Source organism: Mustelus asterias, chromosome 15 (genome assembly GCF_964213995.1).
Source record: "Mustelus asterias chromosome 15, sMusAst1.hap1.1, whole genome shotgun sequence".
Taxonomy (NCBI): domain Eukaryota; kingdom Metazoa; phylum Chordata; class Chondrichthyes; order Carcharhiniformes; family Triakidae; genus Mustelus; species Mustelus asterias.
The window spans coordinates 3,852,399-3,879,992 of NC_135815.1; the positions used below are offsets into that span (position 1 = coordinate 3,852,399).

The 27,594-nt window shown below is 46.4% G+C and overlaps 1 protein-coding gene across 1 annotated transcript in view; it reads right to left on the reverse strand.

Annotated features, from left to right (window-relative positions):
• Nucleotides 1-1,164: 1,164 nt before the first annotated feature.
• Nucleotides 1,165-27,594, reverse strand: part of LOC144504774 (zinc finger protein PLAG1-like) — a 36,043-nt gene continuing 9,613 nt past the window's right edge. The window contains exons 3-9 of the mRNA XM_078230517.1: nt 16,937-16,979; nt 15,664-15,819; nt 11,264-11,376; nt 7,962-8,111; nt 7,491-7,613; nt 5,039-5,469; nt 1,165-2,431 (exon numbers count right to left, since the gene is read on the reverse strand). Of these exons, the coding sequence (XP_078086643.1) occupies nt 1,165-2,431; nt 5,039-5,469; nt 7,491-7,613; nt 7,962-8,111; nt 11,264-11,376; nt 15,664-15,819; nt 16,937-16,979 (2,283 nt within the window). The remainder of the gene's footprint in view (nt 2,432-5,038; nt 5,470-7,490; nt 7,614-7,961; nt 8,112-11,263; nt 11,377-15,663; nt 15,820-16,936; nt 16,980-27,594) is intronic.

A 27,594-nucleotide genomic window follows, 5' to 3' on the forward strand; every position in this document is an offset into this window, starting at 1 on the left:
GGTTTATATATAGAATAACTGATTCCCGGGAGTGAGTTACAGACTGGAATCTAATTGAATGGTTCAGGGTGGTTTACATATAAAATAACCAATACCCAGGAGTGAGTTACAGACCGGAATCTATTCGAGGGGTTCAGATATTTTATGTATGGAATAATGGAAACCCAAGAATAAGTTTCTAATTGATGTGCACAAATGGTTTATATATAAAGTGATAGCTGGGAGTGAGTTACAAACTGGGATTTAGTCAGTGGGAATGTTTCAGTTTTTGTAACCTTCTTCTGGAATGTGTCAATGTTTGCGAACGGTCTATGGACAGGAGGAGGTTATTCAACCTCTTGAGCCTGCTCCACCACTCAATCTTACCAAATAAAAATCCATCAATCTCAGGTGTGAAAGCTCCAGTTGAAAAAGAGTTCCACAACCGATTGTTTGCTAATGTACAGAACATGAGTATTGCTGAAAAAAGACATTTTGTTGAAGCTTTCTTTCTTGCATTCATCAGAACACCCACAAAAAATACCAACATCAGCAGAAACAATACATTTGTACTGTATGAGTGTACTGATTGGTTGACAAGTGGGATCTGATTAGTAGAGGTATTGCCATGGAGAATGCACCAGCAGATGGTGACTGGCAGTTAACTGCCAAGCATTGTTTGAAATTTAAACCAGGCAGCTTGACTCTGATTGGTCAAGGCATTGCCCTGAGGAATGAACCAGAAAATGGCTGTCACTTATTTCATTTCACTGAAACAGATGCAATGTCTGCACATGTTCTTTCAGTCTGCAAAGTTCTTGATGAGTGCAAGATGAAAAGGTTTGACAAAATGTCTCTTTTTTCAGTAATATTCAAGTTCCACATTTGCCCTGAATCACCCTAAGTTTCAAATCCATCAAATTGGATCATTACAAAAAAAGTCGGACTTCAGAAATAAGAACGAACATTTTTGAAAATGGTAATGCTCGAAGTGCTTTTATCCACAGGTGTTGGAGAGTGAATATCCTGAGAGTAATGGAAAACAGTTTATATGAAATATATTTTAAAGAAAGTTTGACAGTTCAACGTATACGACTTGAGTCTTTCAGATTTGATTATCTGTGGGTTCCCAATCCTCTGCGACTACTGCCTGGAGCTCCCTGATTGGGTGAAGGCAGCAATAGATTACTGAAATACCTGATGAAAGCGGGGCAATGGAGTATGTGCCAGGCTGGAGGGGAAGGGTGACGAGACCTGATGAAGCTGGGTCAAGCTCAAGCTGGCCACTGAAGACCCCCCACCCCGCTGCTGCCCCTCCAGGGGGGCCATTCTCTGTCCAGCCTCCCCTTGGCCATACGACAACCCCACATCACCACCTGGAGGCTGGCTGGCACTAGGAGGTGTGGGCATGAGTTCTAGCAAATGGGAGAAGTCCATCGAATTCATGTTGAGGGGCTTGATGTCTTTGTGCACAGTGTCGGTACAGCCTGTGGTGTCCAAGGAAACGCTCAAAGTTTCCAAACCAATATTCACACTTTCCTTACCAGCTGCCGATTGGGATTCATGCCCTGGTATATCTCCCGGTAAATCCAAATTGTAGCCTCTTGTGCTAACCTTCAGAGTCTGCTCCTTGCTGGCCAAGGGGTTATACGAGGTAGTGTTGAGTTGGTATTGGGGGATTTGCATACATCGGTTTGTAGGAGGTGGCGTGGGAGGAAAAAGAATTGGGGGTGGTGTCTCCAAGCAACTCAGCCTCGTCGCCAGTGGGCTGGATACCATGTGGTGGAACCTTCTTGGTTGCTGGCCAGATGACAATGGGTGGGTGTAGAGTTCAGGGCTCAGGTTGGCATTGTCCTTCAGCACCGGCTCACCCAGAGAATCAGGCCATAAGGTGCCAACCTCCTCCTTCAGAGAGATGGGCGAACTGCCATTCAATGGTCCCGCCATCCCGTGAGACACCAAACTCCCTCTGGACATTTCCTGGGCATGGCTTTTTTTGGTGTGCCGTGTCAAGTGATCCTTCCGGCCGAAGCGCTGGGCACAGAATTGGCAGAGGAAGTCTTTGCGCCCCGTGTGAACCACTGTGTGTCGCCTGACGTCCTTGCGTGTGTAGAAGCGCCGCTCGCAGCGATCGCACGCATGCCGCTTCTCCCTGGTGCTGCTAGAGAGTCTACCCGCGTGGCCCTTCAGGTGCTCCAGCAGCTGGTCTGTCTGCCCGAACTCGCGGGCGCACACTCCGCAGGTCAGGTCACCTTTGGCAGCCGCGTGCAATGCCAGGTGCCGCCTGTAGCCCAGTTTTGTGTTGTATCTCTTGCCGCACTCTTCACATCTGAGCAGGGTCTTGTTTGGGTCATGGGTCTGGAGATGGTTCTTAAGGTGATCCTTCCTGTGGAACATCTTCTCACAGTACGAACACCGGTGAGACTTCTGAGGACAGTGAGTGGCCATGTGTCTAAAGGAACATGACATTGAGAAGATTAACAGGGGCAACAAGCTCTCAAATCTCCACTTCAGGGAGATGTTTACTCTGCTAACTGTACTGAAAAGGATCAAAGTCTGTCATGAAGAGCCCGCTGTAGGAGACGTTTCCCATTCTCATGCTGCCAGTGAGGGGCTGTGTTTGCTGCAAATTGGGAACACTATCATCCTGATTATCTTCACCTCATTTCTCGAGCTTGTGGCTGCTGTCCACGTTCAGATAGTGAAAATAGGATTGGGAACACAGGTTCATACTAGAAAATGGCCAATATCAGGAACTTATCCTTAGTACAAGACTGGCCAACATATGGAATAGACTTCCAAATATGTAATGGGGGAAAAAATCTTGGAATCATTTAAGAAGATTGGAAATATGTTCAGGAGTAGGCCATTCAACCCCTTGTGTGTGTGCTGCACCATTCTGGCTGAACACATTAACATTTGGCTTTGACTCCACTTACCACCCCAGATTTTTAAATTAATGTCTAACAATCGATCAATCTCAACCTTGAATGTGCTCAGTGTCTGAGGATGTAACAACCTCAAGGGTTGGAAATTACACAGATTCACCCCCAAAGTGAAGACATTTCTCTTCACGTTAGCCCTAAATGGCGCACCCTTGTTCTTAGACTATGACCCCTAGTTCTAGACTCTCCACATATAGGGACGCAGTGTCTCACCATCCACCCTATCAAACCCTCTAAGTATTTTAGACGTTTCAATGAGATCACCTTTCATTCTTCTAAACTACTGAGGAAATTGGTCAATTCTATTCAATCTCTCCTCAGAGGACAACTTCCTCATTCCAGAAATCAGCCTATTTAAACTATCGTTCTTTACAGAAAATGTTTACCAGGATGTTGCCTGGTATGGAGGGCATTAGCTATGAGGAGAGGTTGGAGAAACTTGGTTTGTTCTCACTGGAACGACGGAGGTTGAGGGGGCGATCTGATAGAAGTCTACAAGATTGTGAGAGGTATGGACAGAGTGGATAGTCAGAAGCTTTTTCCCAGGCTGGAAGAGTCAATTACTAGGGGGCATAGGTTTAAGGTACGAGGGGCAAGATTTAAAGGAGATGTATGATCAACTTTTTTTACACAGAGGGCGGTGGGTGCCTGGAACTCGTTGCCGGGGGAGGTAGTGGAAGCGGATACGGTAGTGACGTTTAAGGGGCATCTTGACAAATACATGAATAGGATGGGAATAGAGGGATAAGGTCCCTGGAAGGGTAGGGGGTTTTAGTTCAATCTGGCAGCATCGTCAGTGCAGGCTTGGAGGGCCAAAGAGCCTGTTCCTGTGCTGTAATTTTGTTTGTTCATTCTATAGTGAGAGACTGCGGGTTAAAGTGAGGCATATGATCTTCCTCATTGTATCAGCTTATGATACAATCGCGATTGGAAATATTAAGACTGAAGACAAGAAGTCTCAAAAACCTGTGGGTCACAGGAAGAGAAGGCCCGGGAGTTGCAGTTTGGAGCTTTTAAATTAGCCCAGAACATACACTTATTGGTGACCCTTTGTAGCTTTTTTGTTACCAAATTGGTGACAATGAAAGTGATTTATCCAAAGGCTAAATTCACAATTAAGGTCTAACTGTTTATCAGAAATCTCAGACATTTCCAATGCCCTGGTCACTACTTATACCTCGCACAGCATCATCAACACATTATCTGTTCATTATCACTGTGCCACTAGTAACAGCTGGCTGTACACTACTGGTTTCAAAGATACTTCAATATCTGTAAAGAACTTTGGGATATTAATCAGTATGTAATTGTGGCTATGCTTGATTGATGTAGTGTCTCTCAAGTTCCTGGTGACAGACTAGTGACCTGTTCCAGGAATAATTAGAAACAGACAAAAATCTGACCTATACACTGTCAGGGTGCGGAAAGGCTGAGAGAGAAACTGTGGGACAAGGTAAGAGTAGGAAATCTGCTAAATAATTGCAAGATCCTTCTTACTTAGAATCCCTACAGTGCAGAAGGAGGCCATTTGGCCCATCAAGTCTGCACCGACCACAATCCCACCCAGGCCTTATCCCCTGAACCCCATCTATTTACCCAATACTAAGGGTCAATTTAGCATGGCCAATCAATCTAATCTGCACATCTTTGGACTGTGGGAGGAAACCGGAGCACCCGGGAGAAACCCACGCAGACACAGGGAGAACATGCAAACTCCACACAGACAGTGACCCAAGGCCAGAATTGAACCCGGGTCCCTGGCACTGTGAGGCAGCAATGCTAACCACTGTGCCACCATGCTGGCCTATTGTTCCCAAAGCTCTCCAGCTCTGGGAGTTCTCATCACCTCTGGACTTGTTATAGACTCATCAATAGAGATTGGTTTGTGACGAGTTAATAACTCCATCATTGTTGTCACGATGGGAGGTGAACCGGGTGGGCTATTGGTCTTATTTCATCCAGTAATTGCAAAGTTTCTAATGTACCAATCTGTCTCAAGACAGCGAGAAAACCAAAAACAAAGATATTCGGGGAGGTGACAAGAAGCTTGGTCAAAGAGATGGGTGAAGAAATGTAGGGATTTAGCAGAGGAATTTCAGAGCCGAGCTCTTTACCTTATCAGTTTGTATTTGGAGACAAATGCTTTGGCGCAGTCACGTTGTGAGCAGATATATGGACGTTCTCCAGTGTGTGAGGAGGAGTGCACTGTCAGCTTGTCTTCAGTGAGGAAGATCTTCTCACACAATGGACACGGGAATGTCTTCCGCGGTTTTGTCTCTTCTCCCTCCCTCCCTGTGTCCACGGTCTGATCCTCTTGCTGCAGGACCTTCAGGCTCACCGCGTGGTCAAACTGACCACCAGGAACAAGGGCGTCTGTCCTCAGGCAGGCAGCAGTGTGCTCGGTGCCCAGGAGCCCAGTCATGGCCAGTCCGCGCACTCTCCCTCGGACCATCGCCTGACCTGGCTGGCTGCAGGGATGTGATTCCAACAAACTAAAGTTACTGAAGACGTTGCAGCAACTGGAGCATTTCCACCGGCTGGCAGTCTCCACCTGCAGGAGAAAGAAGCAACTACACTTTAATCTCGGAGCAGAGAATCTACAGCGCGGAATGAGGGTCATGGTGCCTAAACCCACTCTGAAAGATTCACTCAAATAATCTCACCCCTCTACTCTTTCCCTGGAGCCCTGCAACTTCCTCTCCATCAAGTATTTATCCAATTCCCCATTGAATTCACATACTAACCTCGGCACCTCCCTCTGCGACTGGATCCTGACCTTCCTAACTCACAGACCACAATCAGTAAGGATAGGCAACAACACCTCCTCCACAATCATCCTCAATACCGGTACTCCACAAGGCTGTGTTCTCAGCCCCCTACTATACTCCTTATACACCTATGACTGTGTGGCCAAATTCCCCTCCAACTCAATTTTCAAGTTTGCTGAAGACACACCATAGTGGGTCGGATCTCAAACAATGATGAGACAGTGTACAGGAATGAGATAAAGAATCTGGTGAACTGGTGCGGCAACAATAATCTCTCCCTGAATGTCAACAAAACAAAGGAAATTGTCATCGACTTCAGGAAGCGTAGAGGAGAATATGCCCCTGTCTACATCAATGGGGACGAAGTGTCGAGAGCTTCAAGTTTTTAGGTGTCCAGATCACCAACAACCTGTCCTGGTCTCCCCATGCCGACACTATAGTTAAGAAAGCCCACCTACTTTCTCAGAAGACTAAGAAAATTTGGCATGTCAGCTACAACTCTCACCAACTTTTACAGATGCACCATAGAAAGCATTCTCTCTTGATATGGCTCCTGCTCTGCCCAAGACCGCAAGAAATTACAAAAGGTTGTGAATGTAGCCCAATCCATCACGCAAACTAGCCTCCCATCCACTGACTCTGTTTATACTTCCCGCTGCCTCAGAAAAGCAGCCAGCATAATTAAGGACCCCACGCACCCCAGACATTTTCTCTTCCACCTTCTTCCGACGGGAAAAGATACAAAAGTCTGAGGTCACGTACCAACTGACTCAAGAACAGCTTCTTCCCTGCTGCCATCACACTTTTGAATGGACTTCCCTTGCATTAAGTTGATCTTTCTCTACACCCTAGCTATGACTGTAACACTACATTCTGCACCCTCTCCTTTCCTTCTCTATGAACGTAACGCTTTGTCTGTATAGCGTGCAAGAAACAATACTTTTCAGTGTGTGTTAATACATGTGACAATAATAAATCAAATCAAATCAACCGACATAAAAAGAGCTTCTTCCCTGCTGCTATGAGACTTTTGAATGGACCTACCTGATATTAAGTTGATCTTTCTCTACACCCTAGCTATGACTGTGACACTACATTTTGCACCCTTTCCTTTTCTTCTCCCCTGTGTAGTCTATGAACAGTATGCTTTGTATAGCACAAGAAACAATACTTTACACTGTATCCCAAAACATATGACAATAATAAATCAATCAATCGATGAAAGTTACAACTGAATCCGCTTCCAGATCATAGTGGCACAGAGCTGCTGCCTCACAGGGCCACAGGGACCCGGATTCAATTCCAGCCTTGAGTGACTGTTTGTGTGGAGTTTGCACATTCCGTTTCTGCGGGGGTTTCCTCCGGGTGCTCCGGTTTCCTCCCACAGTCCAAAGATGTGCAGGTTAGGTGGATTGGCCATGCTAAATTGCCCCTTAGCATCTCAAAGATGTGCCAGTTAGGTGGATAGGCCATGATAAATGTGTGGAGTTAGAGGGATAGGGTGGGGGAGAGGGCCAGTGAAAGATGCTCTATCAGAGAGTCGGTGCAGACTCGATGGACCGAATGACCTCTCTACACAGTCGCGATTCTGTGATTCTGTGATCACAACAACTCAGCAGAGGGAAAAAACACTCTCCTCATCTCATTCTCTGCTTCTTTTGCCAATTATCCTATATCCTTGTGCAATATTTTATACACCCTATATATTATATACATATCTAGCTATCCTGTATATTTTCTTTGGTTATCGACCCTCCTGTCATTGGAAAGAAACAAACCAATCCCTGAGTGCTGAAACAAAACTTACGGTCGGAGATGTGTAGAGCCCAGGCTCCTGTTTGATAAACACTGAAGGAGTTTCCATGAACTTGGCGTAATCTGCTGCATACCAGACCTTCAGCTCCATGTGTGGTTGGAGGCTCTACAGAAGATACCATTTTGTTAGCATCTAGATAGTAAACACTTATCAATGATGGGATTTCACATCTGTGTACCCCCCCCCCCCTCTCCCCCCCCTTCCCCCCCCCTCTCCCCCCCCTCCCTCTCCCCCCCATCTCCCCCCCTCTCTCCCCCCCTTCTCTCCCCCACCCCTCTCACCCCCCCCTCTCACCCCCCCCCCCCCCCCCCCCCCCCCCCCCCCACCCATGGCACAACCCACTGGGTGATACCACCTATCAGGTGGCACTTCCCACATTGGTTGACATCTTCCCTGTGGGTGCCACAGTGACAGATCCTCACTCCCATTGGATCCAAGATCTACAGGGCCTACCTTTACCGTTGTGAAGTACACTTCTCCCTGGTGCTGGTATGCTACAAGGGTTTGCTCCTCCAGATTCCTCGCCGGACGTACAAACATCATCCAATTACCCGATTCTTCATCCGGAGTGTTAATGAAATATTTTACCCCATCCTTTAGAACCTGAGGAGACAGATAGTGTGCCTATGGATCAAAGTATACAACAGGCCTCCCTGAAACACAAACTCTCCCTAACTCCCTCACCATTCCCAGAAACAGAGGAACAGGAAGAGGCCATACAGCTCCTCGAGCCTGGTGTACAATTCAGTTCGATGATGGCCAGTCTATATCATCATCATTGCTGGTTCTGGTTCCATTTCCCTTCAGATCCTTTCAATAAAAATTCTATCAATCTCAACCTCGACATTTTCATTTGACCCCCAACACCAGCAGCCTTTTGGGGAGAAATGTTTGAGGATTCCACTCCCCTTTGTGTGAAGAAATGTTTTCTGTTTGAAGTACGCATTGTTGGCATCTCCTTCCACTTAGGGTGCAGATCATTAGTGCCAACAGGGATTTCTACTGCAAGCCTTTGCCTCATCACTGTATGCCAATTGATGCCAATACTCAGTTGCATAACATTGCCTGAGGGATGCCTGAAGACGTGTGCAATTACAAGGCACAAGTCAGGAATATATTGGAACATTCTCCACTTGACTGCATGAGTGCAGCTCCAACAACACTCAAAAGGCTTGACACCATCCAGAACAAAGCACGCCGCTTGACTGACACCCCATCCACCATCTTAAACATTCACTCTCTCCATCACCTCTGCAAAGTGGCAGCAGAGTGTACATAAGAACATAAGAAATAGGAGCAGGAGTAGGCCATCTAGCCCCTCGAGCCTGCCCCGCCATTCAATAAGATCATGGCTGATCTGACGTGGATCAGTACCACTTACCCGCCTGATCCCCATAACCCTTAATTCCCTTACCGATCAGGAATCCATCCATCCGCGCTTTAAACATATTCAGCGAGGTAGCCTCCACCACCTCAGTGGGCAGAGAATTCCAGAGATTCACCACCCTCTGGGAGAAGAAGTTCCTCCTCAACTCTGTCTTAAACCGACCCCCCTTTATTTTGAGGCTGTGTCCTCTAGTTTTAACTTCCTTACTAAGTGGAAAGAATCTCTCCGCCTCCACCCTATCCAGCCCCCGCATTATCTTATAAGTCTCCATAAGATCCCCCCTCATCCTTCTAAACTCCAACGAGTACAAACCCAATCTCCTCAGCCTCTCCTCATAATCCAAACCCCTCATCTCCGGTATCAACCTGGTGAACCTTCTCTGCACTCCCTCCAATGCCAATATATCCTTCCTCATATAAGGGGACCAATACTGCACACAGTATTCCAGCTGCGGCCTCACCAATGCCCTGTACAGGTGCATCAAGACATCCCTGCTTTTATATTCTATCCCCCTCGCAATATAGGCCAACATCCCATTTGCCTTCTTGATCACCTGTTGTACCTGCAGACTGGGCTTTTGCGTCTCATGCACAAGGACCCCCAGGTCCCTTTGCACGGTAGCATGTTTTAATTTGTTTCCATTGAGATAGTAATCCCATTTGTTATTATTTCCTCCAAAGTGTATAACCTCGCATTTATCAACGTTATACTCCATTTGCCATATCCTCGCCCACTCACTCAGCCTGTCCAAATCTCTCTGCAGATCTTCTCCGTCCTCCACACGATTCACTTTTCCACTTATCTTTGTGTCGTCTGCAAACTTCGTTACCCTACACTCCGTCCCCTCCTCCAGATCATCTATATAAATGGTAAACAGTTGCGGCCCGAGTACCGATCCCTGCGGCACGCCACTAGTTACCTTCCTCCAACCGGAAAAACACCCATTTATTCTGACTCTTTGCTTCCTGTCGGATAGCCAGTCCCCAATCCACTTTAACACACTACCCCCAACTCCGTGTGCCCTAATCTTCTTCAGCAGCCTTTTATGGGGCACCTTATCAAACGCCTTTTGGAAATCCAAAAACACCGCATCCACCGGTTCTCCTCCATCAACCGCCCTAGTCACATCTTCATAAAAATCCAACATGTTCGTCAAGCACGACTTTCCCCTCATGAATCCATGCTGCGTCTGATTGATCGAACCATTTCTATCCAGATGCCCTGCTATCTCCTCTTTAATAATGGATTCCAGCATTTTCCCTACTACAGACGTTAAGCTGACCGGCCTATAGTTACCCGCCTTTTGTCTCAAGATGCACTGCAGCAATTCCTTCAACAACACCTTCCAAACCCACACCCTCCACCACCTCGAAGGGCAAGGGCAGCATGGGAACACCACCGCCGAAAGGTTCTCCTCCAATTCACTCATCGTCTTGACTTGGAACTGTATCACCATTCCTTCACTGTTGCTGGGTCAGAATCCTGGACCTCCCTTCCTAACAGCATTGTGGGTGTACTTACACCGCACAGACTGCAGCGATTCTGAAATAAGGTTCACCATCATATAGAACTCAACAATGGTGTCAGAATACTGGTGGGACTGTTACAGTGCACTTGGCGAGCTCTTGGCTGGACCGCCAAGCTCATCAAAATAGAAGGGACTGCTGAAGAAGAGAAGAAGAAAACCTCAGATGAAGGAATGTTGCCGTTTTTCTTTCTTCCAAAAATTTATAGGTTCTGGAAAATTTGAATTTAGTTCTCTCCACAACAGCACAGAGAGTGAGGAGAGTGGACAAATCCAGAAACTATGCTCCCATACCCAGTGGGTGGACACTTGTTGAGAATACAGTGTGATAGAATCCTTACAGTGCAGAAGGAGGCCATTTGGCCCATCGAGTCTGCACCGATTCTCTGGGTAAGAACATCTTACCCAGGCCCACTCTCTTGCCCTATCCCCGTAACCCCAAATATTGACCCCACTAATCCCCCAACTCATACACTTTGGCTCACCAAGGGGAAATTTATTGTGGCCAATCCACCCAATCTGCACATCTTTGGACTGTGGGAGATAATTGGAGCACCCGGAGGAAACCCATGAAGCCACGGGGAGAACGTACAAACTCCACACAGAGAGTGACCCGAGGCCAGAATTGCACCCGGATCCCTGGTGCCGTGAGGCAGCAGTGTTAATCACTGTGCCACCGTGCCGCCCAAGAAATCATGGGAATACGCAGTGATGTAAAGGTCAGCTATGATCTTCCTGAACATGTTTAAAGGACCATATAGCCTACCTACTCCTGCTCCTATTTCTAATGTTACTGCAATCTCATTGCAAGGGAGGCTAATCAACTTGCTTCTCAATCCATACCTGTAACACAAGCCTGCTCTCATCGCTGTTGGTGAGCCTGGTTGTAAGCTGACCCACGTATGGTCCAAACTGTGTCCGCTTCTGAATCGCCTTCTTGGCAAAGACTCCGAGGACTGTAAGAGGGCATCAAATTACATAGGATTACATAGCATTGACAACACAGAAACAGGCCATTCGGCCCGACTGCTCCATGTTGGGGCTTCTGCTTTCCGCCCTAGTTCATGCACCCCATTCAGCACAATCTTTATTCCTTTTTCCTATATGTGTCTCTATTCCTACACCCCTCCCCACCTCCAGCCCCACAAGTGCAAATTACTTTGCTATGTCCACCCTTTCAAATCCTTTCCTAACTTTAAAGATTGCTATCGGGTCAGCAGCTCCAGCCTGTTCAGCTTTACCTGAAGAGTAAAACCTTTCAGATTTGGAATCATAATGGCAAATCGTCTCCAATATTTCTATACATGGTGTTCCCTGTCAAAGCAAGATAGCGGTCAATATCCATCTGCACGTGCATACTTGTCCACATAAGCACAGAAAATCAATGATGTCCCTGGCCAGAGACACAGTGCCAGCAAAAACCCGCTACAGAGCCGCTGCCACAACCTAACCTGATGTGGAGTTGCTGGCGTTGGACTGGGGTGGGCATAGTAAGTAGTCTCACAACACCAGGTTAAAGTCCAACTGGGCTATTTGGAACCATGAGCTTTCGGAGCACTCACCTGAGGAAGGAGCAGCGCTCTGAAAGCGCGTGATTCCAAATAAACCAGTTGGGACTTTAACCTGATGTTGTGAGACTTCTTACTGAACTTAACCTGCTGGCAAAGAGGGGGTGGGCAGCTCGACATGACTCACATCCACTCCCATCAACAGTAAGACCGTATGTCAGTCTGAGGGGGCAGGGTGATGTGTGCCAGCCAATCAGAGCTGCAGGTGGGGGACTGAATGTATCCTGTGTGGTTATAGCAGTTCAGCACCTGCTGAATGAGGACGAAGCTGTTGCCAAGAGTCCCACAGTGAGATCGTGAGCGAGTGAAAGCAACAAATCGGTGCCTGGGACAATGACCCGCTTGCCTCCTTCTGTGACCTCCTGTTGGTTGGGGAGCTGTGGGGCAAACGTCATTGGGCGCAATGTGACGTTTTGTTCACTGGCTGGAGATGGAATCTTGCCTGGTACAGCATCTGTATTTGCTTAAAATATCTTTCACAACACATGGGAGAACATCTTTTGATAAACATCTCTGCTCCTGGCTGCTGCCCGCTCAGTCACAGAGTAAAACAGTATAACTGTGGAGAACAGCCCGTTCTATAAAGCTTTAACAATGTGGAGAACTGAAGCTCACTGTGGCCTGACCGAATCTCAGTTAAAGTTTCAACAATAAATGGTCAGTCAATGTTCGAGTAACAACATGGAATTACAGTGTGTGAGTGTACTTCAGGTATGTGTAACTGGACACTGAGTACTTCAGGTATGTGTAACTGGACCCTGGCCACTGGATGTGGAGTCGCCGGCGTTGGACTGGGATAGGCACTGTAAGAAGTCTCACAGTACCAGATTAAAGTCCAACAGGTTTATTTGGTAGCACAAGCCACAAGCTTTCAGAGCACTGCCCCTTCATCAGGTGAGTGGGAGTTCTGTTCACAAACAGGGCATATAAAGACACAAACTCAATTTACAAGATAATGATTGGAATGCAAGTCTTTACAGGTAATCAAGTCTTAAAGGTACAGACAATGTGAGTGGAGAGAGGGTTAAGCACAGGGTAAAGAGATGTGTATTGTCTCCAGCCAGAACAGTTAGTGAGATTTTGCAAGCCCAGGCAAGTCGTGGGAATTACAGATAGCGTGACATGAACCCAAGATACTGGTTGAGGCCAACCTCATGTGTGCGGAACCGCACCGACCTCCTCAGAAGACAAACACGGGACACGGTGGACAGAGTACCCTTCGTCGTCCAGTACTTCCCCGAAGCGGAGAAGCTACGACATCTCCTCCGGAGCCATCAACATGTCATCGATGAAGATGAACATCTCGCCAAGGCCATCCCCACACTCCCACTTCTTGCCTTCAAACAACCACACAACCTCAAACAGACCATTGTCCGCAGCAAACTACCCAGCTTTCAGGAGAACAGTGACGACACCACACAACCTTGCTACAGCAACCTCTGCAAGACGTGCCGGATCATCGACACGGACGCCATCATCTCATGTGAGAACACCATCCACCAGGTACACGGTACACGGTACATACTCTTGCAACGGGCGGCACGGTAGCACAGTGGTTAGCACTGCTGCTTCACAGCTCCAGGGTCCTGGGTTCGATTCCCGGCTCGGGTCACTGTCTGTGTGGAGTTTGCACATTCTCCTCGTGTCTGCATGGGTTTCCTCCGGGTGCTCCGGTTTCCTCCCACAGTCCAAAGATGTGCGGGTGAGGTTGATTGGCCAGGTTAAAAATTGCCCCTTAGAGTCCTGGGATGTGTAGGTTGGAGGGTTAGCGGGTAAATATGTGGGGGTAGGGCCTGGGTGGGATTGTGGTCGGTGCAGACTCGATGGGCCGAATGGCCTCCTTCTGCACTGTAGGGTTTCTATGAACTCGGCCAACATTGTCTACCTGATACGCTACAGGAAAGGATGTCCCGAGGCATGGTACATTGGGGAGACCATGCAGACGCTATGACAACAGATGAATGAACACTGCTCGACAATCACCAGGAAGAGTGTTCTCTTTGTGTTGGGGAACACTTCAGCAGTCACGGGCATTCAGCCTCTGATCTTCGGGTAAGTGTTCTCCAAGGCGGCCTTCATGACACACGACAATGCAGAATCGCTGAACAGAAACTGATAACCAAGTTCTGCACACATGAGGACTGCCTCAACCGGGATCTTGGGTTCATGTCACACTATCTGTAACCCCCACGACTTGCCTGGACTTGCAAAATCTCACTAACTGTCCTGACTGGAGACAATACACGTCTCTTTAACCTGTGCTTAACCCTCTCTCCACTCACATTATCTGTACCTTTAAGACTTGATTACCTGTAAAGACTCGCATTCCAACCATTATCTTGTAAATTGAGCTTGTGTCTTTATATGCCCTGTTTGTGAACAGAACTCCCACTCACCTGATGAAGGGGCAGCGCTCCGAAAGCTAGTGGCTTGTGCTACCAAATAAACCTGTTGGACTTTAACCTGGTGTTGTGAGACTTCTTACTGTACTCTAACAGGCCCATCATTATTCAACCGGTCTCCTCTTGCTTCTTGGTTGGTAGAAAGTGTCCAAAGGTCTGTGTAAACTAGCCTATGTATCACTGCCTCTCCTCCATCTTGTACACTCGTAGCCGCACAAATACCTCAATATTCAACTGTATACAATACATCCCAATCTCCATTGCCGCCTCTCAAGCCCACTCCCCGCTGGGAGTGTCTCAGGAGGTACACCCACAAAAAAAACATTTGTGTTTTCAAATTGGGATCAGCTTTCTTTCTCTCTCTCAAACCCCCCAACCACCCCCCCCCCCCCCCCCCCCCCCCCCCACCCCACCTTCCGACATTTCCCATTGTTTATCCTCTCAATATTCTGTACTTTGCTTTCTACATCCTTTTTTTCATTCGTTCACGGAGTATTGGTGTCACCCATCATTAATTGCCCTCTAGGAAGGTGGTGGTGATCTGCCTTCTTGAACCGCTATGTGGTGTAGGTACACCCAGAGTGCTGTTAGGGAGAGAGTTCTAGGAATTTGATCCAATGACAGTGAAGGAACGGCAATATATTTCCAAGTCAGGATGGGGAGTGACTTGGAGGGGGAACTTGCAGATGATGGTGTTCCCAAGTGTCGCTGCCCTTGTCATTCTGGATGGTAATAGTCGCGGGTTTCCAAGGGGCTATCGAAGGTGATTTGCTGCAGTGCATCTTGTAGATGGCATACACGGCTGCTATTGTGGACTGGTGTGGAGAGAGTGAATGTTTTTGGATGGGATACCAATCACATGGGCTGCTTTATCCTGGATGGTGTTGAGCTTCTTGAGTGTTGTTGGAGTTGCACCCATCCAGGCAAGTGGGGAGTTTTCTATCACACTCCTGACTTGTGCCTTTCAGATGGTGGACAGGCTTTGGGAGGGGGGTCAGGAGGGGAGTTACTTGCTACAGAATTCACAGTCTCTGACTTGTTCTCATGGCCACAGTATTTATGTGGCTGGTTTAGTTAGGTTTCTAGTTGGCGGTCACCCCCCAGGATGTTTCCTAATTGAGTTGTCTCCGTACCATTTTGTTTCTGTTGCTTTGTCACTGAGTGCAATTATGTCTATTTCTCATTCTCTGGTTTCTATTTATTCACTTCAAACTGGAGGAAATGCCTTTAGCACGCGAGATACTCGTGGCCCAGTCACGACATGGGTACTCACTCTGTTTGCTGACAGCAGGCATCTCCAATACTCGGAGAGCCAGGTAGTGTGGTAGAGTCAGCCGTGCACGGCTGGGAATGGTTCTGTCCTTCACCTTGATTAACGGTCCATGTATCCTGCACTCCCCAGGCAGGCATTTGCCACAGTCCGCACACCCTACAACAACAACAACATGCATTTACATAGCACCGTTAATATAGTAAACATTTCACAGCAGCAAATAAAACAACACCGGGGACTCAGCCACACAAGCAGATATTCAAGAGCCTGGTCACAGAGGTAGGTTTTAAGGAGTGTCTTAAACATGGAGAGAGAGAGAGGTAGAGTGCGGGTGAGATGTCGGGAAGGAATTCCAGAGCTTGGGACCGAGGCATGAAGACATGGCCATTAACAGTGGAGTGATTATAACCTGGAATGCTCAAGGGGCCAGACACTCTTTATAGTCTGCCTGTTTAACCAAGCTACCTGGTTCTTGTATTCCAATCCCTTTGCGATATCCTACATCAGGTAGGAACTGTTAAAAAGACAAATCGCTCTGTAACTAAGCAGGCACATGTGCAGAAGAGTTTAGCAACCAGAGTGCTCATGCATCCTGACAAAGTTCCTCTTCCTGTCAATTTAACTTGCTTATCCATTTATAATGACATTTGGTCATTCTTCACTACTATTCTTGTACGATTTCAACCTTTACATTTCCAGGCTCCATAAGACCGAGCCTTCTCCTCCTCTCCACTTTATCCTTCTCCCCTCCAATGTCTCCTCCCTTCTACTCTTCTGCCCCATATCCAACCTCTACCCAACAGTCTCCTCCATCCTCCTCTCCTTCAACCTCTTCCCCTTCTACTGGCTCCTCCATCCTTTTCCCCTCCAAACCCTCACCCAAATCCTACTTCTCCATCTCACTCCTTAACTCCACCTCTCCACCTACAACTCGGGATGGGCAATAACAAAGCCAACATTCCAAGACTTGAACGAAACACAAACTCAAGACTCCTGCCAGGCCCAATTCCCCACAATGGCGAGTGAATTATCCAATCAAAGTTCACTGGTGTAAACCAATGAGCAGGTTGCATGTGACCAGGTGGTTTCTTGACCTGCAACACTTCAATCATCATCACTCGCCCACTCAGAGCTAGTGGGCCGGGGAGGGGGGGGGGGGCAGGTAGTGGCGTCAGTGGACATTTGGTTTTGAAATAAATAAGGGGTTCAAAAGAAAAAGCAAGGTGGAAAAGTGAGCTCCAACTGAACATGAGTTGAGGAAAACCAAACTTACAGAGCTGATCTGTAGACATGTTCAAGGAGTTTGAGGGGCAGACCTGTGGAGGAATGAATAGTTTAGTAAACGCAGCAACAATCCTTACAGCTTCCCAAATATTCCCAGCACAATTCCTTATCACTTGATTTACTTTCACAATTCCTTCAATCATAGACATCCCTTGTCTTGGTCAGAATACAGAGGTCAATGGACTAAAACTGGATAGATGGGACTATTGGGAAATTTCCCAAGTTCCCATATCAATGGTTCCATAGTGACAAACGCCAACAACAAAACCAATAACTTGCATTTGTACAGCATCTTTAATGTATTGAACTGTCCCAACATGCTTCACAGGAGCGTTATTGGGCAAATTTGAACACATAAGGAAATATCAGGATGGGTGACCAAAAACGTGGCCAAAGAGGTGGGTTCACAGGAACCTATTAACAGTGGAAAGATAGGCGGAGAAGTTTAGGGATGAATCCTAGAGTTTTGGATCACTGGTTGTTATTGGGATCGTGCTTTGTGCCGACGAACTGCTGCATTTCCTCCAATACACCAGTGACTGCACTTCATTGTGTGCAACGCATGCTGGGACGTCCTGAAGTTGCTAAAGGCTTTATATAAAAGCAAGTTCTCCCTTTTGAATTAAACAGATGCATTAATATCTCTTAGACCATTAAGCCTCTTTCTCAGCTGTTGGCAAATGCACTGTATGTAGACTAGTCGTGTCATTCTGACTGGGAGCTGGGGCTGCACTACCGGACGTCAGCAAATCTATCAGATTCATCAGTGAAATTGTGTCCTTCCCCGTTACAAAATTCTTGCAAGAGAAATCCCACTGTTTCTTTTCATTCATGTCCAGGATAAAAGAGAGATGGTGGTATCGTCACTGGATTAGTAATCCAGACACCCAGGGCAAAGCCTTGATAAGACAGCACCTGGAGTATTGTGCACAGTTCTGCTCTCTTTATACAAGGAGAGATATTGTTGCCATAGAGGGTGTGCAATGTAGGTTTACCAGACTAATCCCCAGGATAGCAGGATTGTTGTATGAAGCGAGGTTGGAAAGTCTGTGGCTGTATTTCCCCAAGTGTTTCAAAAAAACGCAGTGACCTCACTAAAACTTGAAAAGTTCTGAAAGTGCATGACAGGGTGGATTTAGATCGGATGTTTGTCTTGGCTGGTCAGTCTAAAACCAGGGGTCATAATCTCAGTATAAGGGCCGGAATCTTATTACCATTCACGCCAGCGGGATTTTCCCGTCCCGCCGCAATGAATGGAGATTGGACTGGCCACCAAATTCTCCAACCTCGCTGCAGTGGGAGCATGGCGTGAACAGGCGATAAGATTGCGCCCAAGGAGTTGGCCATTTATAGAGATGAGTAGGAATTTCTTCAGTCAGAAGGTGGTGAATCTACCACAGAGGCCTGTGGAAGCTCAACACTGAGTATGCATAAAACACAAATCCACTGATTTCAGGAGACGAATGACATTGAGAGATATAGAGATAGTGCGGGAAGGTGTTGTTGAAGTGGATGATCAGCCATGATCTAGCTGAGTGACTGAACAAGCTCGATGGGCTGCATGTCTTACTCCTGTGTCTATGTTCATACATCCACCATACATACACTCACACACTTAAACATAGTAAGTAGCCTCACAACATCGAAGACAGAGGGTGGTGGTGGATGGAAAATTTTCGGACTGGAGGCAGGTTGCTAGCGGAGTGCCACAGGGATCAGTGCTTGGTCCTCTGCTCTTTGTGATTTTTATTAATGACTTAGAGGAGGGGGCTGAAGGGTGGATCAGTAAATTTGCTGATGACACCAAGATTGGTGGAGTAGTGGATGAGGTGGAGGGCTGTTGTAGGCTGCAAAGAGACATAGATAGGATGCAAAGCTGGGCTGAAAAATGGCAAATGGAGTTTAACCCTGATAAATGTGAGGTGATTCATTTTGGTAGGACTAATTTAAATGTGGATTACAGGGTCAAAGGTAGGGTTCTGAAGACTGTGGAGGAACAGAGAGATCTTGGGGTCCATATCCACAGATCTCTAAAGGTTGCCACTCAAGTGGATAGAGCTGTGAAGAAGGCCTATACTGTGTTAGCTTTTATTAACAGGGGGTTGGAGTTTAAGAGCCGTGGGGTTATGCTGCAACTGTACAGGACCTTGGTGAGACCACATTTGGAATATTGTGTGCAGTTCTGGTCACCTCACTAAAAGAAGGATGTGGAAGCGCTGGAAAGAGTGCAGAGGAGATTTCCCAGGATGCTGCCTGGTTTGGAGGGTAGGTCTTATGAGGAAAAGTTGAGGGAGCTAGGGCTGTTCTCTCTGGAGCGGAGGAGGCTGAGGGGAGACTTAATAGAGGTTTATAAAATGATGAAGGGGATAGATAGGGTGAACGTTCAAAGACTATTTCCTCAGGTGGATGGAGCTATTACAAGGGGGCATAACTATAGGGTTCATGGTGGGAGATATAGGAAGGATATCAGAGGTAGATTCTTTACGCAGAGAGTGGTTGGGGTGTGGAATGGACTGCCTGCAGTGATAGTGGAGTCAGACACTTTTGGAACATTTAAGTGGTTATTGGATAGGCACATGGAGCACACCAGGATGATAGGGAGTGGGATAGCTTGATCTTGGTTTCAGATAAAGCTCGGCACAACATCGTGGGCCGAAGGGCCTGTTCTGTGCTGTACTGTTCTATGTTCTAACACTCGGTTAAAGTCCAACAGGTTTATTTAGTGTGCCTACCCCAGTCCAACTCCACATCACATTTAAACATACCACACTCATACACACCACACACAAACATACCACACACACAAACATACCACACACACAAACATACCACACACACACAAACATACCACATTCATACACACCACACACACACACACACACAAACATACCACACACACAGAGTAATTATTGACTTATTGGTAGTTTCCACTTGGTGGGAGGGTGTAGTGGCAGTAAAACGGTTTAAAGAAAAAGTATAAAATTTAAGTTTAAATTATAGCGTCCCTTAAATTGAGAACAGATTGAAGCTTCTAAGCATGGTGCTGAATGTTAAAGGACTGTGGAGGAGGTAGAGTATTTCCTCCAGTTAGTCAAAATATTTTGAATGAACAAATTCAAATTGCATGAGAAGGAACAAAGCCTTTTCTCCACTCTGTTGCTAATTAATAACGAGGAAAACCAACATCTGCATTCGTATCTCGTTTGACTAGACCAGTCGTGTCCATTATCCACATGTAGGCAATTGAGAGTCCAGATGTACTACAGATTGGATTTCTAATTATAATAGACACCATTATTGGCCTAATCTCCTATACACTAATATTCACATGGTATGTGTGTGAACTTTAACCTCTCTGTCTGTCTGTTGGTAAAACAAAGTAAGAAAATAAGCAGAGTGATTTTTGATCATTCTCTCACTGTTGTATATAAACCACCTGAATTCCACAATCAGATCCCAGTGTGTGACCCATTTCTCTGTGTTTTTAGTTTAATTGGCAGAGTTGATGTAACCAGAGCCTCTTAATTCTTAAATAAGAACATAAGAACATAAGAAATAGGAGCAGGAGTAGGCCATCTAGCCCCTCGAGCCTGCCCCGCCATTCAATAAGATCATGGCTGATCTGACGTGGATCAGTACCACTTACCCGCCTGATCCCCATAACCCTTAATTCCCTTACCGATCAGGAATCCATCCATCCGCGCTTTAAACATATTCAGCGAGGTAGCCTCCACCACCTCAGTGGGCAGAGAATTCCAGAGATTCACCACCCTCTGGGAGAAGAAGTTCCTCCTCAACTCTGTCTTAAACCGACCCCCCTTTATTTTGAGGCTGTGTCCTCTAGTTTTAACTTCCTTACTAAGTGGAAAGAATCTCTCCGCCTCCACCCTATCCAGCCCCCGCATTATCTTATAAGTCTCCATAAGATCCCCCCTCATCCTTCTAAACTCCAACGAGTACAAACCCAATCTCCTCAGCCTCTCCTCATAATCCAAACCCCTCATCTCCGGTATCAACCTGGTGAACCTTCTCTGCACTCCCTCCAATGCCAATATATCCTTCCTCATATAAGGGGACCAATACTGCACACAGTATTCCAGCTGCGGCCTCACCAATGCCCTGTACAGGTGCATCAAGACATCCCTGCTTTTATATTCTATCCCCCTCGCAATATAGGCCAACATCCCATTTGCCTTCTTGATCACCTGTTGTACCTGCAGACTGGGCTTTTGCGTCTCATGCACAAGGACCCCCAGGTCCCTTTGCACGGTAGCATGTTTTAATTTGTTTCCATTGAGATAGTAATCCCATTTGTTATTATTTCCTCCAAAGTGTATAACCTCGCATTTATCAACGTTATACTCCATTTGCCATATCCTCGCCCACTCACTCAGCCTGTCCAAATCTCTCTGCAGATCTTCTCCGTCCTCCACACGATTCACTTTTCCACTTATCTTTGTGTCGTCTGCAAACTTCGTTACCCTACACTCCGTCCCCTCCTCCAGATCATCTATATAAATGGTAAACAGTTGCGGCCCGAGTACCGATCCCTGCGGCACGCCACTAGTTACCTTCCTCCAACCGGAAAAACACCCATTTATTCTGACTCTTTGCTTCCTGTCGGATAGCCAGTCCCCAATCCACTTTAACACACTACCCCAACTCCGTGTGCCCTAATCTTCTTCAGCAGCCTTTTATGGGGCACCTTATCAAACGCCTTTTGGAAATCCAAAAACACCGCATCCACCGGTTCTCCTCCATCAACCGCCCTAGTCACATCTTCATAAAAATCCAACATGTTCGTCAAGCACGACTTTCCCCTCATGAATCCATGCTGCGTCTGATTGATCGAACCATTTCTATCCAGATGCCCTGCTATCTCCTCTTTAATAATGGATTCCAGCATTTTCCCTACTACAGACGTTAAGCTGACCGGCCTATAGTTACCCGCCTTTTGTCTCCTTCCTTTTTTAAACAGCGGCGTAACATTAGCCGTTTTCCAATCAGCCGGCACTACCCCAGAATGCAACGAGTTTTGATAAATAATCACTAACGCATCCACTATTACCTCTGACATTTCTTTCAATACCCTGGGATGCATTCCATCCGGACCCGGGGACTTGTCCACCTTCAGTCCCATTAGTCTACCCAGCACTGCCTCTCTGGTAACATTAATCGTATTAAGTATTTCTCCTGCTGCCAACCCTCTATCGTTAATATTTGGCAAACTATTTGTGTCCTCCACCGTGAAGACCGACACAAAAAACTTATTTAAAGACTCAGCCATATCCTCATTTCCCACTATTAACTCCCCCCTCTCGTCCTCCAAGGGTCCAACATTCACTCTAGGCACTCTATTCCTTTTTATATATTTATAAAAACTTTTACTATCATTTTTTATATTAATTGCTAGCCTAGCTTCATAGTCTATCCTTCCTTTCTTTATCGCTTTCTTAGTCTCTCTTTGTTGTTTCTTAAATTTTTCCCAATCACTTGTTTCTCCACTATTTTTGGCCACTCTGTACGCAGCTGTTTTTATTTTAATACTCTCCTTTATTTCCTTCGTTATCCACGGCTGGTTCTCCCTTTTCTTACAATCCTTGTTTTTTGCTGGAATATATTTTTGCTGAGAACTGAAAAGGATCTCCTTAAAAATCCTCCACTGTTCCTCAGCTATCCTACCTGCCAGCCTGCTCTCCCAGTCTACCTTAGCCAATTCATCCCTCATCCTATCATATTTCCCTCTGTTCAAACAGAGGACACTGGTTTGAGACCAAACTTTCTCCTCTTCCATCTGAATCAGAAATTCGACCATATTGTGGTCACTAGACCCAAGAGGGTCCTTCACAATAGGATCCTTAATTCTACCTACCTCGTTGCACAATACCAGATCCAAAATAGCTCGTTCCCTCGTCGGTTCCGTAACATGCTGTTCAAGGAAACTATCCCGACAGCATTCTAAGAACTCTTCCTCCATTCCACCCTTACCGACTTGGGTCTGCCAGTCAATGTGCATGTTGAAGTCCCCCATGATTATTGCCGTTCCGTTTTTACACGCATCCCTTATCTGCTTGTTTATAGCCCTCCCTACCTCAACATTATTATTTGGGGGCCTATATACCACACCTACTAGTGTCTTTCTCCCTCTACTATTCCTCATCTCTACCCATAACGATTCCACGTTTTGTTCCTCAGAGCCTATGTCATCCCTCAGTACTACCCTGATATTATCTCTTATTAATAGCGCGACCCCACCACCTTTTCCTTCCTGTCTATTCTTCCTAAACGCCTGATACCCCTGGATATTCATCTCCCAGTCCTGGTCACCTTTCAGCCACGTTTCTGTAATGGCCACTAGATCGTACCCACTTGTGCTGATTTGCACCATCAACTCATTCACCTTGTTCCGAATGCTTCGTGCATTCAGGCAAAGTGTCCTTATTCCAGCTTTTATCTGGACCCGCTTTGATGAGTCGCGAACACCCTCTCCCTCTACTCCCTTATCTAAATTACCGCCTTCATTCACTTGCACCCTCTCCTCTACCATTAATTTTGTAATTCCCCTTACCCCTGCATCCTCCCCCCCATCAATTAGTTCCTTGATCCTAGTCAACTCTTCTAGCTCCCTTCCCCCCAACCTATCTAGTTTAAATTCTCCCCAGTAGCCTTAGCCAACCTACCGGCCAGGATATTGGTCCCCGTGTGATTCATGTTCCACCCGTTTTTTGTATACAGATCACCCCTGCCCCTAAAGAGGTCCCAATGGTCCAGGAACCTGAATCCCTGCCCCCTGCACCAGTCCCTCAGCCACACATTCATCCTCCACCTCACTCCATTCCTGCCCTCACCTTCCCGTGGCACAGGCAGTAATCCTGAGATTACTACCTTTGCTTTCCTCTTTCTCAGCTGTCTCCCTAATTCCCTGTACTCCCTTTTCATGACCCCTTCTCCCTTCCTACCCACATCAGCGTGACAATGTAGCGCCTTCCACAGGCGAAACAAAATTGACTTGAAAAATATGGGGCAAATCATTTGTCAATAAAATACACACTTAATCTCCAAACCAGCTGCTGTGACTCCAAGACCCATCAACATAACAGCAATGTCACGTTCAATTGATGGGCTGTGCTCCAATATTTACGGAACACTGAATCAACAGGGCCTTTTAAACCAGCGGTGTGCAAGATGTTAGCCACATGTGGCTAATTGAGAATCCACATCTGGAGCATTGCGCTTCTGATTAGTAAATTAAGAAAACTCCATCACTGGTCATGGGATCACGTTACTCATAACACCACAAACTGTGCTTGTGAACTTTAACCTTTGCGAATGTTTGTGTCATGGTAAGAGGAAGGACAGTGAGAGCAAATGTTTCTTGCTCAATGAGGCCACTTTATTTCCTTGGTTACTGAGTCACAGTAAATATTCACGATAGGACTCATCACAGAATTGTTACAGCACAAAAGGAGGCCATTTGGCCCATTGTATCCATGTTAGCTCTGAGTGAACAATGCTTGGTTTGTGTGCTGTTGACTGAGGGGTACCTAGTGTCTTTCCCCTGCCTTCTCCTGTAGGCCTGCACATTTTTCATTTTCAGATAATAATCCAATTCTCTCTTGAATGCCTTGATTGAACCTGTCTCCACTACACACTCAGGCAGCGTATTCTGAATCATAACCACTCGCTCACTGTGTGAAAAAGTTTCTCCTCGTGTCTCCATTTCTTCTTTTGCCAATTGTTTTAAAACTGTTCTCATTCGATAGAATCCCTATAGTGCAGGAGAAGGCCATTCGGCCCGTTGAGCCAGCACCGACAACAATCCCACCCAGGCCCTATCCCCATAACACTCATTCTTGAACCTTCCATGAGTGGGAACAGTTTCTCCCTATCTACTCTGTCCAGACCCCTCATGGTTTGAATTTCTCTGTCAAATCTCCTCTCAGCCTTCCCTTCTCCAAGGAGAACAATCCCAACATCTGCAAGCTCTGACAAAGGGTCATCCAGACTAGAAACATTGGCTCTATTCTCTCCCCACAGATGCTGTGAGACCTGCTGAGATTTTCCAACATTTTTTGATTTGTTTCGGATTCCAGCATTCACAGTATTTTACTTTCTTCCTTTCGATCCATGTAAGTCCTGGATCCATTCTCGTGAATCCTTTCTGCCCTCTCTTTAACACCTTCACATTTTTGCTAAAAGGCGGTGCTCAGAACTAAACACAGTTCTCCACCTGAAGCATATATATCTAGATTGTGCATCAGGCATTTTAAAATAAAATTAATGTGACTGGGTCAGAGATTTGCCCTTGGAACTCTGCTTTGGATATACTGAACCATACTGTCAGCCTTATTGATCAATGCATCCTTGTTGCTGGACAATGAGGCAGGGAACACGACTGGACAGCACAGGACCTAACCTGCATTAGGAGGTCAGTTTATAGGGGAAACCTGTTTCACTTCAATCCAAGGGTAAGTATAGAGTCAGAGGCCAGAGTGAGAACCTAATAGACTATGAAAGGGAACAGGAAATTCCAGAGCAGAGGAGGCGAGAGAGAAATATTCTGACACAACTCAATCCTAATCTTCATAATCAAGACACTGGGCTTTCGTTATAAAAGCAGAAAATGCTGGATAAACTCAGCAGGTCTGGCAGCATCTGTGCAGAGAAACATAGAACATTACAGCGCAGTACAGGCCCTTCAGCCCTCGATGTTGCACCGACCAGTGAAACCAATCTAAAGCCCATCTAACCTACACTATTCCAATATCATCCATATGTTGATCCAATAACCATTTGAATGCTCTTAATGTTGACGAGTCCACTACTGCTGCAGGCAGGGCATTCCACGCCCTTACTACTCTCTGAGTAAAGAACCTACCCCTAACATCTGTCCTATATCTATCACCCCTCAATTTAAAGCTATGTCCCCTAGTGTTAGCCATCACCATCCGAGGAAAAAGGCTCTCACTATCCACCCTATCTAATCCTCTGATCATCTTGTATGCCTCTCTTAAGTCACCTCTTAACCTTCTTCTCTCTAATGAAAACAACCTCAAGCCCCTCAGCCTTTCCTCATACGATTTTCCCACCATACCAGGCAACATCCTGGTAAATCTCCTCTGCACCCTTTCCAACACTTCCACATCCTTCCTATAATGCGGCGACCAGAACTGTAAGCAACACTCCAAGTGTGGCCGCACCAGAGTTTTGTACAGTTGCAACATGACCTCCTGGCTCCGAAACTCAATCCCTCTACCAATAAAAGCTAACACACCGTACGCCTTCTTAACAACCCTATCAACCTGGGTGCCAACTTTCAGGGATCTATGCACATGGACACCCAGATCCCTCTGTTCATCCACACTACCAAGTATCTTACCATTAGCCCAGTACTCTGTATTCCTGTTACTCCTTCCAAAGTGAATCACTTCGCACTTTTCCGCATTAAACTCCATTTGTCACCTCTCAGCCCAGCTCTGCAGCTTACCTATGTCCCTCTGTAACCTGCCACTTCCCTCCGCACTGTCTACAACTCCACCGACTTTAGTGTCATCCGCAAATTTACTAATCCATCCTTCTACACCCTCATCCAGGTCATTAATAAAAATGACAAACAGCAGTGGCCCTAAAACAGATCCTTGCGTTACACCACTAGTAACTGAACTCCAGGATGAATATTTCCCATCAACCACCACCCTCTGTTTTCTTCCAGCTAGCCAATTCCTGATCCAAACCACTAAATCACCCTCAATCCCATGTGTCCGTATTTTCTGCAAAAGCTTACCATGGGGAACCTTATCAAATGCTTTGCAGAAATCCATATACACCACATCAACCGCTTTACCCCCACAGAGTTAATGGCCCTGATTTTACCAGCATGAGGCTCACAGAACAGCATTCCCCGCTGGCTTCAGACGCGCTCTTACAAGCCTTGGGCGGGCGTGCCGGTAAAATTCCGGCCAATGTTTTGGATCTAAATGACTCTCCTGCAGACCTCTGGGCTTTCAGTTGCTCTACTAAATTCCTTTCTGCTCTATTTTAACACAGCTATTAGCATGCTTTTAATAAGTGGCACATACCTGAACCATTGTCCGTTTCTGGGGTGCACAGCCCTCACCTCTCATCAGGAAGTTCCGGATTCCTCTCCCACTCCAGCTTCTGGAGTCTGAACTCCAGCTTGACACATCCAGTGCAGCATGGAGGGACTGCTGCACTGTCCCAGATGCGCTCTCTCAGAACTGGCATTAAACCAAGGCCCCATCACCCTCTTGGGTCAATGCCAAGGATTCCATGATGGTGAAAATCAGGATATTTCTTCCCCAGTGTTACAGCCAAAATGTATCCTTCAATTAACATCACACAAACCAAGAGGCGATGGCCTAGAGGTATTATCGCTCGGCTATTAATCCAGAAACTCAGCTAATGTTCTGGGGACCCAGGTTTGAATCCTGCCATGGCAGAGGGTGGAATTTGAATTCAATAAAAAAAAGCATCTGGAATTAAGAATCTACTGATGACCATGAAACCATTGTCGATTGTCAGAAAAAACCCATCTGGTTGATTAATGTCCTTTAGGGAAATCTGCCGTCCTTACCTGGTCTAGCCTATATGTGACTCCAGAGCCACAGCATTGTGGTTGACTCTCAA